Here is a 14,466-nt window from a genome sequence, read left to right as displayed (position 1 = left end):
TTCATCTACATTGCTATTTTATGTTAATAGTCACTAGCTAATTGTGAAGTTTAGTAAGAAAGTCTGTTATAAGAGTAGGACTGTACATGTTTGGGCAAAGAAGAATAGTGATTGCTTTGAAAATGATGATTTTTCATTTATATAATATACATTAGAAGTACAGTAAATTAAGGGGATATTAGAGTCAAATAGTTCCATTAATTGTATTAAAGTAATGATAAGGTTCTACATAACTTAAGAAACTACATATATTTCTGTGTAGAATTATAGCCGTTAAGCCTCAAATAAAGCCAATTTGACCTGAATTGAAAACAAAGAAGAGGAAGTGGTTCTCCCAAAAATGAACAGTGGAAATCCTTATTAAAGGTCTTTTGGGTTTAGAAAGGTTATATGGATTTGGGGGCAGCTGGACAACATTATAGGAAGTTATTAAATGCACAGAAACCTGAGCTGACATTGGCTGAACACTGGGAAGGTGGTAGAAGGAAATACCACCTGTTTCCTAGGACGTGCTCTCTCCTAGGGGGGTTTCTTACTGTAGCTTTGGTGTGTAACCAAATTAGAGAGAACCTTTCATAGTGGTTTGAATGTACTTGACATTTAGCTGTTCCACAGCTTGAGCTGCAAATACCTGGTCACGTGAATGGGAATTTGCTTAAAATTTATAAAAAAGTAAACGCCTATGGAGGTTTTGTCAGCCTTTAAGCCCTTGCTGTTAGGTTAGTCCTGTTGGGAGCTGTCAGTGGTGGAATGAATGTGAAATGAATGGTTGCAACATGTGTGTTGTACCTTCGTGTGGTTCCATTTAACCTCTGAATTTACTTAGGTACTGCATGTTATTCATTATTTTAAACTTTTCACCAGTATAAGGTGGAAAACAAAGAAAACATACTGCTGTATCAGGATACAGTCATTTACTGTTACATAACATACTGTTACATAAATCTAAAATTTGCTCCTGTTTTCAGAATGGTTCTAACTCACTCTTCTAGAATATTTGTTTCTATGCATGGGGTGAAAAAATGGGAAAAGTTTAATTTACAGAGCAGAACACTAGAGTGAAATAAATGAAGTTGAAATAGTTACAATTTCTGTGAGTTGTTCTATTTAAATTAATTGGGGAGAGATAGAGCCAGTAAACCAGCTGTTCCCTCTCTGTGAAAAGGGCATTGCTCATTAATTAGAATATGAACAAAAGTTTATTTAAAAATCCCTCCATGTTGGCTAAATCCAAGGAAATTCATCTTGTACATTTGAATAGATTATTTTAAAACTTTGCTAAATATTTGCATTGTTTTTCCACCTTTTTTTTTTTTAACTTGAGCGAAAACTCCTTTTTCTAGGTTAAATGGATCAATGTATTTTGCCTTGTGTAAAGTGTAAACTTCAGTTGAATGTTAATGTTAGTATTTTGAATTTTACACTTTCAGACTTCAAAGCAGTGTGTCATGTTATTTGTTATAATGATCACCATCTATAAAGCGACCAAAAATGTTGACAAATAGTAAAGAAAACCAAGGAACTGCAGCAGATCTGTAGTGGCAAAGCCTCAGGTAATAGTTAAATCTGATGCAAACCAGTGTGTGCATTATGAGCAAGCTTAATGTTGAGTGAAGTGCCACTTCACAGCCTCACATTTGAAGTTCTTGTATTTAAAGACTTTGGAAGGACAAGGTTAAGTTAAATTGTTGAAATCTGAACTATATTGCAATATTCTAAAATGAGTTTTTTATATCAAATAAGTTTTCATATGTGTGTAAGAAAACCGATCAGGTTTCAGAAAATCTAGAGGACTAAGAAGGTAGAGAGGATGAAGAGATTAGAGAATGTTGATTAGTCCTTTTTATGCATATTTTTCAGGTGAAACAGGAAATCTTAGCATAGAGGAGAGTAAGGGCTTTGCACAAAATATTTCTTCCCATGCTTTTCTCCTTTTCTGATCCTTTTCTGTCAGGAAAAAGGTGAAAGAATGAATCAGAGATTTATTGGTCCAAGCCATCAGATAAACAATAAACAAGCTGTGCCTGAATGCCTACTGTACTAACAGCTCATTCACTGTGCTAGGTATAGATAATGGCCAATATACCCTGACTCATGTGTTTAATTGAAATTTCTGCTCCCTGTTCTTCTTACACATTATGGAACTCCTTCAGATGAACTGAAAAAAACTCCAACTAAACCACCAGATAAATTTTTTTGCTGGCACAGGTATTTCTGCATTGTATGTAGGCAACATTGCTTGAGAACTGCACTAAAGTGAAACTAATGGTGCCAGTAGCATTCAAGTGAATCAGTCCTGAAATCAATATAGTATAGGTCAGGTTCACTGCACCAATGTGCAAAGTGGCTTCACTATTGCACTTCTCAACCCGTGGGGGTAGTACTCTGAAAGTGGTCTGAGAAAAACAGATGGAAAATTTCTTTCTACTGTAATGACTGATCATTGTTTCTTGAACATTGCCCCCAAATAATTCTATTTGGTGCGGATGAATCCGAGGTCATACTTGGATACTGTCATAATCTGAGAAATAAAATGTCTCTCTAAGACTGAAGAAAAGCACCTGTTTCAGAAACGAGGAAAGAAAGGCTACATATAATAACCCAAAGAAAAGTAAAAGTGAATTACAAAAAGATAGATGTAATTTGCAGAATGTCTGTACAGAAATTGCATGAGCAGAAAATGTATAAGAGAAGTTCCAGATCTCCCCCTTGGGGGAATTTGGGCTAGGCTCTTTGTATTTGATTTTGCCTGCTCCATGAACCATAATAAAAACAGCTCTGGTCTGATTTTGTAAAATACTTTTGCGGGTATCTTTCATTGTTGAAGAGCAGATTCATTGCTTATGTCTTGAACCTGAAAAAAGCTTGGATTTTAAAAACTTCCATATTCAAATTTGTGGTTTTGAACCTTTAATCTACTAGCTCACCTTCAAACCTCTGCATCTTACATCTTCAGATCATTTCACCTATGACATAAAAAGCTTTTACTACTATCCCCATTCAGAATTCTTAGAAGGGGTGATGGGCCCTGTGTTCAGTGTACTATCAATCTAGTTTGACACTCTTTACTGCCTTAAATTGGACTTCAGATACTAGTTATCTAAATATCATGAAAGATATTGAGGTGCTGGAGTGTGTGCAAAGAGGGATTGAGAGCACAGGTCTTAAGAGGAGTGGCTGAGGAAGGTGGAGTTGTTGAGTTTGGAGAAAAGGAGGCTCAGGGGGAATGTTACTGCTTTCTACAACTGTGTGAAAGGAGGTTGTAGCCACGTGGGGGTCAGCCTCTTCTCCCAAGTACCAATTGACAGGACAAGATGAATTGTCCTCAGGTTACACCAGGGGATGTTTAAGGTTGTATATTAGGAAAAATTTCTTCACTGAGGAGGTTGTCAAGCACTGGAACAGGCTGCCCAGGGAAGAGGGGGGAGTCACCATCCCTGGAGATCCTTAAGAGATGTGTAGATATGGCACTTAGGGACTTGGTTTAGTGGTGGACTTGGCAGCACGTTGGACTCCGTGATCTTAAAGGATCATCAACTGAAGCTTGATATACTTAAATAATGTTCCCAGGTATATGATGATGCACTCCTTTGTAATAGTAGATGGTCTGAGAAAGACTGTTGGTTTTTATTTTGGGACTTAAAAAAGCGAAGAAAGAGGAAGAATCTTGTTAGAACGCTTTAGGTTTTGCAGACAGAGGAGTTCTCAGCAGCACTAAATATATAAAAAACTGGCAGCGAGGGATGTGGGTGTAAGACAAATGTTTCACATAGAAACAAGTGAGCTGGTATCCAGTATTTATGCTGCTGATATCATGCACTAACACATGGTTCTGTTTATCAGTATCAATAGAGAGTGTAGCTATTGGATATAACACTGAGTATTATAAATTTCATATCCAAATAATCCAAATATCATTAATTTCTGAGACCCATTGTTTAAAAGATGCAGCATTCACAGATGTCTGGTCCCATATATACATAGGTGTAATGTATCCTACTTGAAACCAACATGATTGTTTTGGACAGTTTGTGTTTAAATGAGTGCTACTTCTCCAGAAGATGATGATAGTTTCTCAGTTTACCTTTTCAGATTTCAAAGTCTTCAGCACCTGGGGGTGCTGGTCAGTAGTTGACTGAACATGAGCCAGTAGTGTGCCCAGGTGGCCAAGAAGGCCAGTGACATTCTGGCCCGTGTCAGGAGTAGTGTGGCCAGCAGGGCTATGATTATCCCTCTGTGCTTGGCAGTGGCAAGGCCACACATTAATTGCTGTATCCAGTTCTGGGCCCCTCATTTCAACACAGACATTGAGGGGCTGGAGTGGGTCCAGAGAAGGGCAACAAAGCTGGTAAGGGGTCTAGAGATTAAGTCATATGAGGAGCAACTGAGGGAGCTGGGGGTGTTTAGTCAGAAGAGGAGGTTCAGGAGAGTCCTTATTACTCTCTACAACTGCTTGAAAGGAGGTCATGGTAAGAGGGGGGTCAGCCTCTTCTCCCAGACAGCTAGTGACAGAACAAGAGGAAATGGCCTCAAGCTGCACCAGGAGGGGTTCAGGTTGGGTATCTGGAAGAACTTTTTCACTGAGAGGGTGGTTAAGCTTTGGAGAGGGCTGCCCAGGGAGGTGTTGGAGTCACCATCCCTGGAAGTGTTCAGGCAGTTACTGGACATGGCATTTAGTTTAGCTGTTATGGTGGTGTTTGGTCAGAGGTCCAATGATCTTGGAGGTTCTTTCCAGTCTAATGATTTTATGATTCTATAGTCTGACACCAGCTGATATAGTCTCTGTCTGTTCTGAATCATGCAAAGCACAGAATACAAAAATAGCTTGCATTAGCAATATGTAAATCAGGGTTTTCCATATCAAGGTCAGACAATCCCTTGTGTTTGGAAGCATGGTGGGAAGCAACTAGTCAAGATTTAAACATTGCTAACATGGCATAGAAAGAGCACTTGGGCTAGAATATCCATGAAAACATTCCAATCAATACCATTTCTTTTTTAATTTTTTGGATTTATTTCTCTCTTGGAGAAAATACAAGTATGTTTGTTCTATACAATTTGCCCAGGTACAAAACAGAGAGAAAGTTGCTTTAATTTACTTTACTTTAATTTTCTTTTTTAATTCCCCTTGAAAATAAGAATCAGCAGAAGTTCATATCAATACACATCACACAATAATTTTAAGGCTTTTTCACAGCTGAAAGAAATAACTGAAATATGGGTTTTGTGAAGCTGTTTTGTTTTGTTCTAATTTATTGGAAATCCTGAGCAACTGATGCATATTGACATTTTATTCTTACGGCTTTTTTACATATTCATCCTACCATTATGTGGACATGTCTGTGGTTTAGGAAATGCTGTGTTATATGCTGTTCATGATAGGACTCTTCATCTTTTTAGATGCCATATTCAGTGTACTTTTATTATATCTTCTCTAGAGTGATGCCATGGCGTCATCAGGACTCTTCTTCAAAGATGGCAAAAAGCGCATTGATTACATCCTGGTCTACAAGAAATCAAGTCCACAGGTAGAAAAAAGAAGCACATTTGAGAAGAATTTGAGAGCAGAAGGGCTGATGTTAGAGCGGGAGGTGAGTCTTGTAGCTTATGTGGCATAAAAACTTTACTGAACTGATAAAAGGTTCCTGACAATCTTACAAGCCTTTCCAATCAGGCTGTCCCCACCACCTGTTTAATCATATTAAATTAATAAGAAAAATTGTTTGATAGCGTGTGTTTAAAGTGATTTGGGGATATGTGGTTGAGCACAGAGGTGTGGTGCAGTACAGAGGGAAAAATTCCAACTACAAATGCTTGCAGAACAGGAGCTTCAGTAACTTGTGTTATTGCTTTAATATGTAACCTTTATGTCTTTCAGCAGAATGCATGATGCTAAATATCTCACTTTTTTTCAAAGGATTAAGGTTGTCACTATCTAGTTAATCCATGGCTAGTAATAGAACTATTAATATAAAAAAAGGAGAACAGAGTCAGGAAAACAACCTTGTATTTTTGCTGTTTCATGAATCACCTACAAAAGAGGTGTGTGTTTAGTTTATCCTGAAGTAAGATCCTACGCTTCATGTACATCTCATCCTGATTTATTCTTTTCAACTCAGTAGAATGTCCTACGTTTAAGCAATGAGCTTGCAAGTTATAGCTCACAATGTAGCATATAAATATTAATAAATAACCTACCTGACTAAAATTCAGTTTTAAGACTTTTAAGAATTGTTACAGTCTAGTAGTAAAAATATCTAGTTTTGTTCCAATTTCAATAAATAGTAAAATCTCAGCTGTTGTCAATTCAGAATTATTGACACTTAAGAAAAAAAATTATGAGATCATCATTCTACTTATCAAAGGTTTTAAATTGTCTTCCACTAGTAGTTTTTTTTCCACATCTTTTGAGAAAAGTAAAATCCTCGAGGTGGTACTATTGAGCTATGATGTGACTTTATGGAACTGGTAGGTAGAACTGTGAACATTTTAAGTGTTATTAACCCTTTAACTACATTTTCTTTTACCTTTGCTTACCAAAACTTGCAAACTCCAGTTTTTGGAGGCTTTAATCAGACTCAACTCAAATATCAAAATATCTGCTTATAAAATCTCAAGCAAATACATCTGGGAGAAGGATGTGGAACTGCAGTCTTCATAAGAGAAGATGAATATAGAAACCTGCAAGGCTGAACTCTTGTTTTATATACAAATAAATTGATGATGAAAAACATTTAGAGTATACCTTATAATTTTTACCAAAAAAAAATCTCAATTCCTACAGAGATCACATTTAAAAGTTTCTAGCAGATATTGCAATTACTTAACCATTCCCTGGAGATACCATTTTGGCAGGGTGCAACCTGGAGCCTCCTCTCAGCTGTTCTTACTTCTCTAGCAACTGAGCATTCTTCTCCTTAAATGGGAGACACACAGAATGGTCTTCAAACTACTCAAACTAAGATGATTTTGTGGAGATTTAGAATTAAGTAATTTATTCCATGTAAAAAAGTGGTGCATGAAGTCTTTCTCTATTTTACTTGTGTTCATGAGCAAAGATCTTTCCAACAGAGTCCTTTTGTCATACTAGTCTGTGCATATTATGGAATTTGTGAGGGGAAAAAAGTTACTCATTTTCCTTTGCCTAGCTGAGATCACTTACTGTGCTTTCAGACTTGCATGCCAACTTCAGACCTAAAATCAGAATTTGACCCTGGAGAATGCTTCTAGGAAGGTAGTTACCATAAAGGTTTAAGTTATTAATGTGCATTTGTTTGTTACTTCTCTTTACAGCCAGCTGTTACAAACAGTGATATCATGTTTGTTAAAGTTCACTGTCCATGGGAGACGTTGTGCAAATACGCAGAAAGAATGAACATCAGGATGCCTTTCAGGTATTGTGGAAACTATTTTAAGAAACCTGTAATTTAGTGCTTAATATTAAAAGTTCATTATTTACTTAAGGCTAAAATGCAGTCTTTACAGCTCTGTAGCCAGCCACGCTCATATTTGATTTAGTGATATGATTAGGAAGAGAAGAGAGGAGGAACAAATAGTCCTGCTCTTGCCACGTTTTTGCACAGTACTCTGGGGTGCTTGTTTTCAAACTTACCTTCTAAGTCAAATTGAGCATATGTCTTTAGAAAACACTGTTAGTAGTTCACACGTTGTTTTGGATGTCCTTGGCAGAGTTTCAGATATTCTCCCTCTGAGCTCAAGTAATTCTCCATGATTTTAGGGTTTTTCTGAAGCCTTCCCCAAAGGCAAGCAGAATGACACAGAAAGCTTCCATGTCTCCAGTATAACACGTATTATCACAATTTGAGTAAAATGAGGTCCAGTAGCTTTCCTTAGGCAGAATAATGAACTGAACTGAGTTCCTTGTCTGTGTGCTAAACAAGTTCTGTCATATGTTTTTGCAATAAATATTTGTTATTGGTTTGTAGGACCAGGTTAAAATCTCCTGCAATAATACAGAAATTTTTAAAGGAGAAAACGTGCCTTTTCAAATTGATTAATAATGTTCTTAGAGAGATAGAAGAGCACATAGTGTGCTGTAAACCTCCTAAGGAGTTAAAGTGGTAACTAGATTCCAAAATTGTGTGACTCATGGAAAATACCCTTACGGCACTCCTTTCTCACTCAAACTGCCAACTGCTCAGTGTTTCATGCTGTGGCAGTGTGGCTCTCTTGCATTGGTCCTAAGCCAGAAACAGTCATTGTGAAGCATCCTTTGCTCAAAACCTGCTTCACATACCCACTTCTGTAATGAGTTTCCACATCATCCCATTAAGCCTTCAAAGGCTTTTCCATAACAAAAATGTTTTCTGTAACAGTCATCTTCCATATGGTTAAGAATATCATTATAGTGCTGTTTGAGCTTCTCTAATTTGAGTAATACTTGTCAATATTTTAAATATAGAAGTCTTTACGTATGTGTGTACGCACACATAAATAATCTAAATTCCAATTAAAAAATAATTCCTTCTTACTTTCGATACATGAAATCACAAAATTAAGTTGAGTTTTAGCAATGGTTTGATTTCTTCATAATTTTAGTTACTTCACAGATCAATAGTACTCTTCAGAAAAAAAAAAGGCTGACTTTTGCAATGCTACTTTATTTGCAAGGCATTCTAGGCTATATTTGTTTGTTATATTATTAACTGACATGTAAATATATTCTCTTTATTATTTCCCTGAAGTGTCTGATCCATGTTTCTTTTTCCTGAGCTTTAACTTCTTTTTATCCCATTCAGTTCAGTACACCAAAAGCTGAACTTTTTATTTTCACCATGTTGGGAGTTTTGCTGTAGTATGAAATAAATTTATTTGGTAAGAAACTTTTCTACCTCTACCTCTGTAATAGAACTGTGAGAAAAAGTAAACTGGTCAACACTGCTTTTCTCTTTAAAAAGATTTTAATAGGAATTTAAATGAAATTGCAATCTAAAACAGACCAGCAACCTGTCTGAAGTGTCCCCTACAGGAGATGAGCAGTGTTCCATGATGCCTTCTCTCTTCACTTCTGTAAAGTTTGTGGTTTAGAGGCTTAGAGTTTGTGGTTTAGAGACTTGCTGAGGAGGCAGAGTTCATGTCATTCATGTCTTCATCTTTATATTTGCTCCTGATGGCTTTTCATGGATGCAAAAATAACAACCTAGACTCCCGTAACAATGTGATGTGAACACACATTTTGTAATTTCGTTATGTGTTCTGTCAAAACCACTTTTGTTTTTTTTAAGTCTTGAGCTTGCTTGTTTAAAGCAAACCTTTCCTAACTGGATGACCTATATTGTTTTTCTGAGGTGGGCAGAGGAACCTCAAATCATACAATTCTCTCACACAATTACAGTGAACTAGAGTAGCTTCCTCCCAAAAAGTTTCAGGTCACCCTTAGATAGATTTAAGTAGGCCCGAGAGGAGAAGGGAGTTGGACTTGATGATCTGTGTGAGTCCCTTCCTACTTGAGATATCCTGTGAGTGTAAAAACCAGATTATTTCTCTTAGCCTTTATTTGTTTTATCAGTGGTTTCTGACTGTCCAGTTTTAGTGTACAGTTGAAAAGAAAGGTAACCTTCCCTGCAGTACTTTAATGCTGTACACGCTTGTTCTCTTGCACAGTCATGCAAAATTTTGACTTTTGGTTATGGTCACTAAAATACACCATGTATCGGTGTCATACATCAATAACACATGAAGAATTAAATTCATACTTTCTAGGTTCATTTTGCTCAATCCAGGAATCTAAACAAAATCGACAGAATTATTATAACATGGGTTATTTCTCTCTATTGCTGGAAAGTAAAAATACTTTTATTTTGGCCCAAGGGACTACCCAGCATCAAAGAACTCTTTTAGCATGGCATTATACAAAAATGTGTTGGCAGATTTATAGGATCCATCAGATATATATAATATAGATAGATGGTATCTCAGTGTTTCAATTGCAAAAGGAAATTTTTCTAACAGTTCAAAAGACAGTGGTAATCACTGTTCTCTTGTATGTAAGGCTGACTTTTGCAATGCTGCTTTATTTCAAAGTATATGTGTATGGTTTCAAACAGGATTTTTGTAAGCTCCAAGGTGAGGTAGTGACTGAATTATAACTTTTTAAAAAATTTATAGATATTTTTGTTAAGTATATGGTCTGTCAGTAGAAATGAAACTATTATGTATTTCCAGAACTCAGACAAAAGTTTAATTTTATTTATGTCTACAAATAAATCATGAAACATTATTATTATGTGTAATGAATAAATTATTTGTATCTGTAACTTAGCTGGACTCCATCTGTGCAAAACAGCTAAGGGAATTAAGGAAGGGTTTTGTTAAAAAATGTCTGAAAATCCTTTAATCATTGCTTCATTTGCAATTCTGCCTAGTGGTACTAAGTGTCAGGCTGCCAGCAGCTTGCAGATTGGTGGATAAACAATTTTGCAGTGGCCACATATTTTCCATCACTCTTTTTAATGTATTAATTTCAGTGTTTCTTCAAGGTAAGTAATGTACTTTATTCAATCTCAAATACTGCCCAGATGGGCAGTTGTTAAATCCTGAGGAATCTGCAAGATCGAGGCCTTTGTGTGGTTGAAATGTGACATGAAATGATAGGAGGAGACCAGAAAAAAGCCTGAACACCTGAAACTAGGTGTGCAAAATATTATAGTGCAGCAAATATGTCTCTATTTGGTTTCAGAATAACTGTTCTCAGAAGGCTTGACTGGGAATTCCTGGTCCTGTTTCTCTAAGTGTCTATAGGCAGTGAAAGGTGGAGAGAAAAGAACTGTTAAAGGAGTTATTTATTATCTATTGTTATTGTTATTAGCTACAAATCTAAAATGTAATTTTGACTCAGGAACGAATGTAAAAAAAAGTGAAACTGTGTCATTTTAATGACTTACTCAATTACAGTTGCATTTTTAAAGTGATTTCACCTTTCTGTCTATGAAAACGCATGTTTTAGAATGTCCAACATTCTTCTTTAATGTATATGTCCTTTTCAACTGTATCCTACTTGATTAATCTCAGCTGATTTTTGCTGTTCTTTCAGGAAAAAATGTTATTACACTGACTGGAGGAGCAAAACCATGGGCAGGTTGGTGGGTGATGTGTAGCTTCTAATTTTGTCAGATAGTCACCCTGGTAAAGAAAATCCATTCGCAGTTGTAAATTTATCCATGAAACTTGGCAAATTGGATTATTTTCCTGAAAACTCAAAATATATCAGCTTAAAGTGTTAAAATATTCATCTGTAACAAGGTGCAGTACTTTGAAGCTTTGCCAGCTATCATTTAAAAATCAAAAAATGTTAATGCCAGGGGGAAAAAAAGCAGGCCTTATCCTGGCCTTTAAGATTTAACACTGGAGCTATCTCTGCCATTGTCTCTGCTGAATCCAAGGCATTCCTTTTTAGCATGAGGCATACTTTTGACTGCATGTCTCAGATCTACGGACAGTCAGCTGTTTCCTTAGACATGCAAACATATTTTTCTCTCCTGTGTGGCCTGATGATCAGGAACAGATCAATGCCACACACCGAAGGCTGCTTTGAACTTTTATTTGATGGCTGACAGAATAACTTGGAAAACTCACCTGTAGCTCTGCTGTTGGTGGTGCTTCTGTCAGCCAGGAGAAGGGTACAAGAGGCTGCAGGGATGGGTGAAAGGAGCTTGGGGGTGCTGAGGAGTGAGGACAGGGGACACTGCGAGCTGTAATCACTCCCCATTGCTCTGGTCAGACATAATGATGTCTTGTAAATCATAATCACCAGTGGAAAAGATACATGAAAATATTTTACATGAGGGAAATCTCCCGAAAGAGTTCCCTGTCGTGGGTTTTCTGGAGATGGGTCTTGAGATGACATAACATCGGATTTAGGTTCTCTGTCGTTGCTTTAGATGATGAAGAGCTCTCATTATTTCTCCGGAACAATTTAAGTACTCTCGTGATAGCAGTTTGCAAGATGATCTGCTAACAAAAACAGACAAAGCACTGTTGAATGGTAGAGGGAGAAAACTCGAACAAAAAGCAGATAAAATATTTTGAAATGAAACAATCTACAACATAAATTTACAACTGCGTTTTTTCCTCTTCCCAGTCATTTGCATGCTTGCTCCATTTCAGCGTGCATTGTGAAAAATGTAAGTGATGTGCTTTTAATGCAAGGGCAAAATCAACAAGCTTTACTTCAAAATTGTCTCATTTCATCTGTAATCCATCTGGTGAGTCCTGCATATTAAATACATTTCTTTTCCTTATTTAGAAGGATATTTTCCCTGTTCAGGTATCTGAAACGTGCAACTGAAGTTGCACAGTACTTGTGAATCAAGTGCTAAGCAATTTTCTTGCCAGATTGAGTTTTCATTTGAGGCAAATGCTTTTACCTATGATGTCCTTTGTGAGAATTTGGAGATGAATATTTTTCTGAATATTTTTTCTGACCCTTTGTGTAATTCAGTGCTCAAAGGAATAATGTGAAAACAAAAAAAAAAGCTACCTCTGAGAATGAAAGCTAACTCTAAAATTACTGACATACACATTTCATCATTTTAACTTCTACAGCTGTCATTGTTTCCTTGCATCTTACAGCTTTTCAAACTCAAACTGCTTGTCTGTAATTTATTAAATCTCTTGTTAATATTTCTAAGTTATTAAATAGAGTTTATAAGAGCTACAGTGAATTACTTTACTAAAATCCTTGTATATCAGAGATAAAATTTGAAGGCTATAGAGTTTTTCTAATTTAGGAATATGAAGTAACACTAGCATATTAGACCCTGCTGTGACCTGTACACTTCTCTGGCTTTATTGACATGGTTATATGACAGATGTTCTTTAAAAAGTCTGCAGAAGATTTTTAGGTCCACAAATGAAAGGACAGAAGATAAATGTAGTGCTTACTGGTACACTTTCTTTTATGTGGTATCTATGTGGTATCTCTATTTCTTTATTTGTATACCTTTAAAAAAGCCCTTAACATTGTACTTAATCCTATGAAGTGTGATTTCTGTTCATTAGATCACACTGTAGAAATAATTCTCTCATATTTATTGAGAGTAATATTTGAAAAGCCTTCAAAAAATCTTCTCAAAGGAAAGGAATATGCAAGTAAATAGTGTGGGTATCAAAAATTGTCTGAACTCTCAGATTTAAGACTAAATAATCTAATAAATCAGTCTTGAATCTGCTGTATTGGACATGCTGATTTCATGCTGGTAAAGAATGACATCAAGGAAAAGAAAATGAAAAGATAGTTGTCTTAGTGTGCAGATTCCCTCTGCCCACTGAAATGTTGAAATCACTTAATACTTCTAAGGACAGAGAACCGAAAATTACTGTTTAGCAACTGACCTGCAGCAAGTTTGCTTTGCAGAAGGACTTGTGAAATCTTACGGATTTCAGTCTGCACACTGAAGTGAAATTGCTGATGTCATTCCATGGAATAAACATAGTATCTTTTTTTTTCCTTTTATTTGATGATAATTGTGTCCCTGTGTTGAATCTGTCAACCATTACATGCTTCCCGTTACAAAACCTGGAAAAGCACCATGCCCATGTAACTTGGTGGCACATGGGTGACATTTCTGGCCAGTCTTGAGAAGCACAAACACTGAGCAAACTACGGGGTGGTGATTTCTGTCAAAACTACCTAACAAGATTGGTGGAGTTGCTTAATTCTGGTATCTCATTCCATGAGTTTGATCAAATAATGCTAAACTCATCTATACAGTGTTCCTTTGTATTGCAGTTATGTAGAATAAATGTAACCCGCAAGGACTTTTGGATGGACTAATTCTGTAAAAAAAGGTTAACCAACCAAATAAATCAGAACAGTACTGCCGAGGTTGGAATTTGGGCAAAACTGACATTGCAAGCACCTTCCTAAAATATTAAATTTTATAGCTAAGAATGAAATGCACAGGTGTTTCAGAATACCTTGGTCTGAGGTGCACAGTGTTCCAGGAGCACCAACTGGAGTGGTTGCAAGTAAGAGCACACCTGAAGCAGCAGCTCATATCTTGTGCTTCTACTGGGACACTTCTGGTCTCATTGCCTGAACTACTGACTTCCCCAGACCAACTCTGTCTGCTTTTACTCTCACTAAATAGATGACATTGAATAGATTAAATCAGGAATCTGTCTAAACTGCTACTTCGGACCTAGAAAGCCACTCTGAGTAGAAATGCTAATACTTAGTCCTATGATTTAGGTAAAAATTTGTCTTTAAATGAAGGCACCAGGAAAGTTCAGTTCTTCTTCTACAGTAAAATAACATAAGTCAGGAGAAGTGTCTTGTTGGATTATTTTTATACATGGGGGTGATGTTCTTTTCAGTTGCTATGCTATGCGAAGTCACTAAATTTTGAAATGATCAGCCATAAGTGAAAAGGCAGTTAACACCTTAGATAAAAAACCTTTTTGTCTCAGAAGAGAAACTGCAAATGTAGTGGAGACATAAGTATT

General features: G+C 36.5%; 1 protein-coding gene across 3 annotated transcripts in view; it reads left to right on the top strand.

Moving 5' to 3' along the window:
- Nucleotides 1-14,466, top strand: part of ANO3 (anoctamin 3) — a 121,645-nt gene that overhangs the window by 57,987 nt on the left and 49,192 nt on the right. For 2 of the 3 annotated variants that reach the window (XM_018081835.1, XM_018081836.1), the window contains exons 5-7: nt 5,439-5,591; nt 7,294-7,394; nt 11,054-11,098. In XM_018081835.1, coding sequence (XP_017937324.1) covers nt 5,439-5,591; nt 7,294-7,394; nt 11,054-11,098 — 299 coding nt within the window. The remainder of the gene's footprint in view (nt 1-5,438; nt 5,592-7,293; nt 7,395-11,053; nt 11,099-14,466) is intronic. The other variant, XM_018081837.1, reaches the window with a different exon arrangement.

Source organism: Manacus vitellinus, unplaced genomic scaffold (assembly GCF_001715985.3).
Source record: "Manacus vitellinus isolate BGI_N305 unplaced genomic scaffold, ASM171598v3 scaffold_57_pilon, whole genome shotgun sequence".
NCBI lineage: Eukaryota > Metazoa > Chordata > Aves > Passeriformes > Pipridae > Manacus > Manacus vitellinus.
Note: the sequence above shows the minus strand (reverse complement) of the source record. Positions and strands in the feature narration are given on the sequence as shown.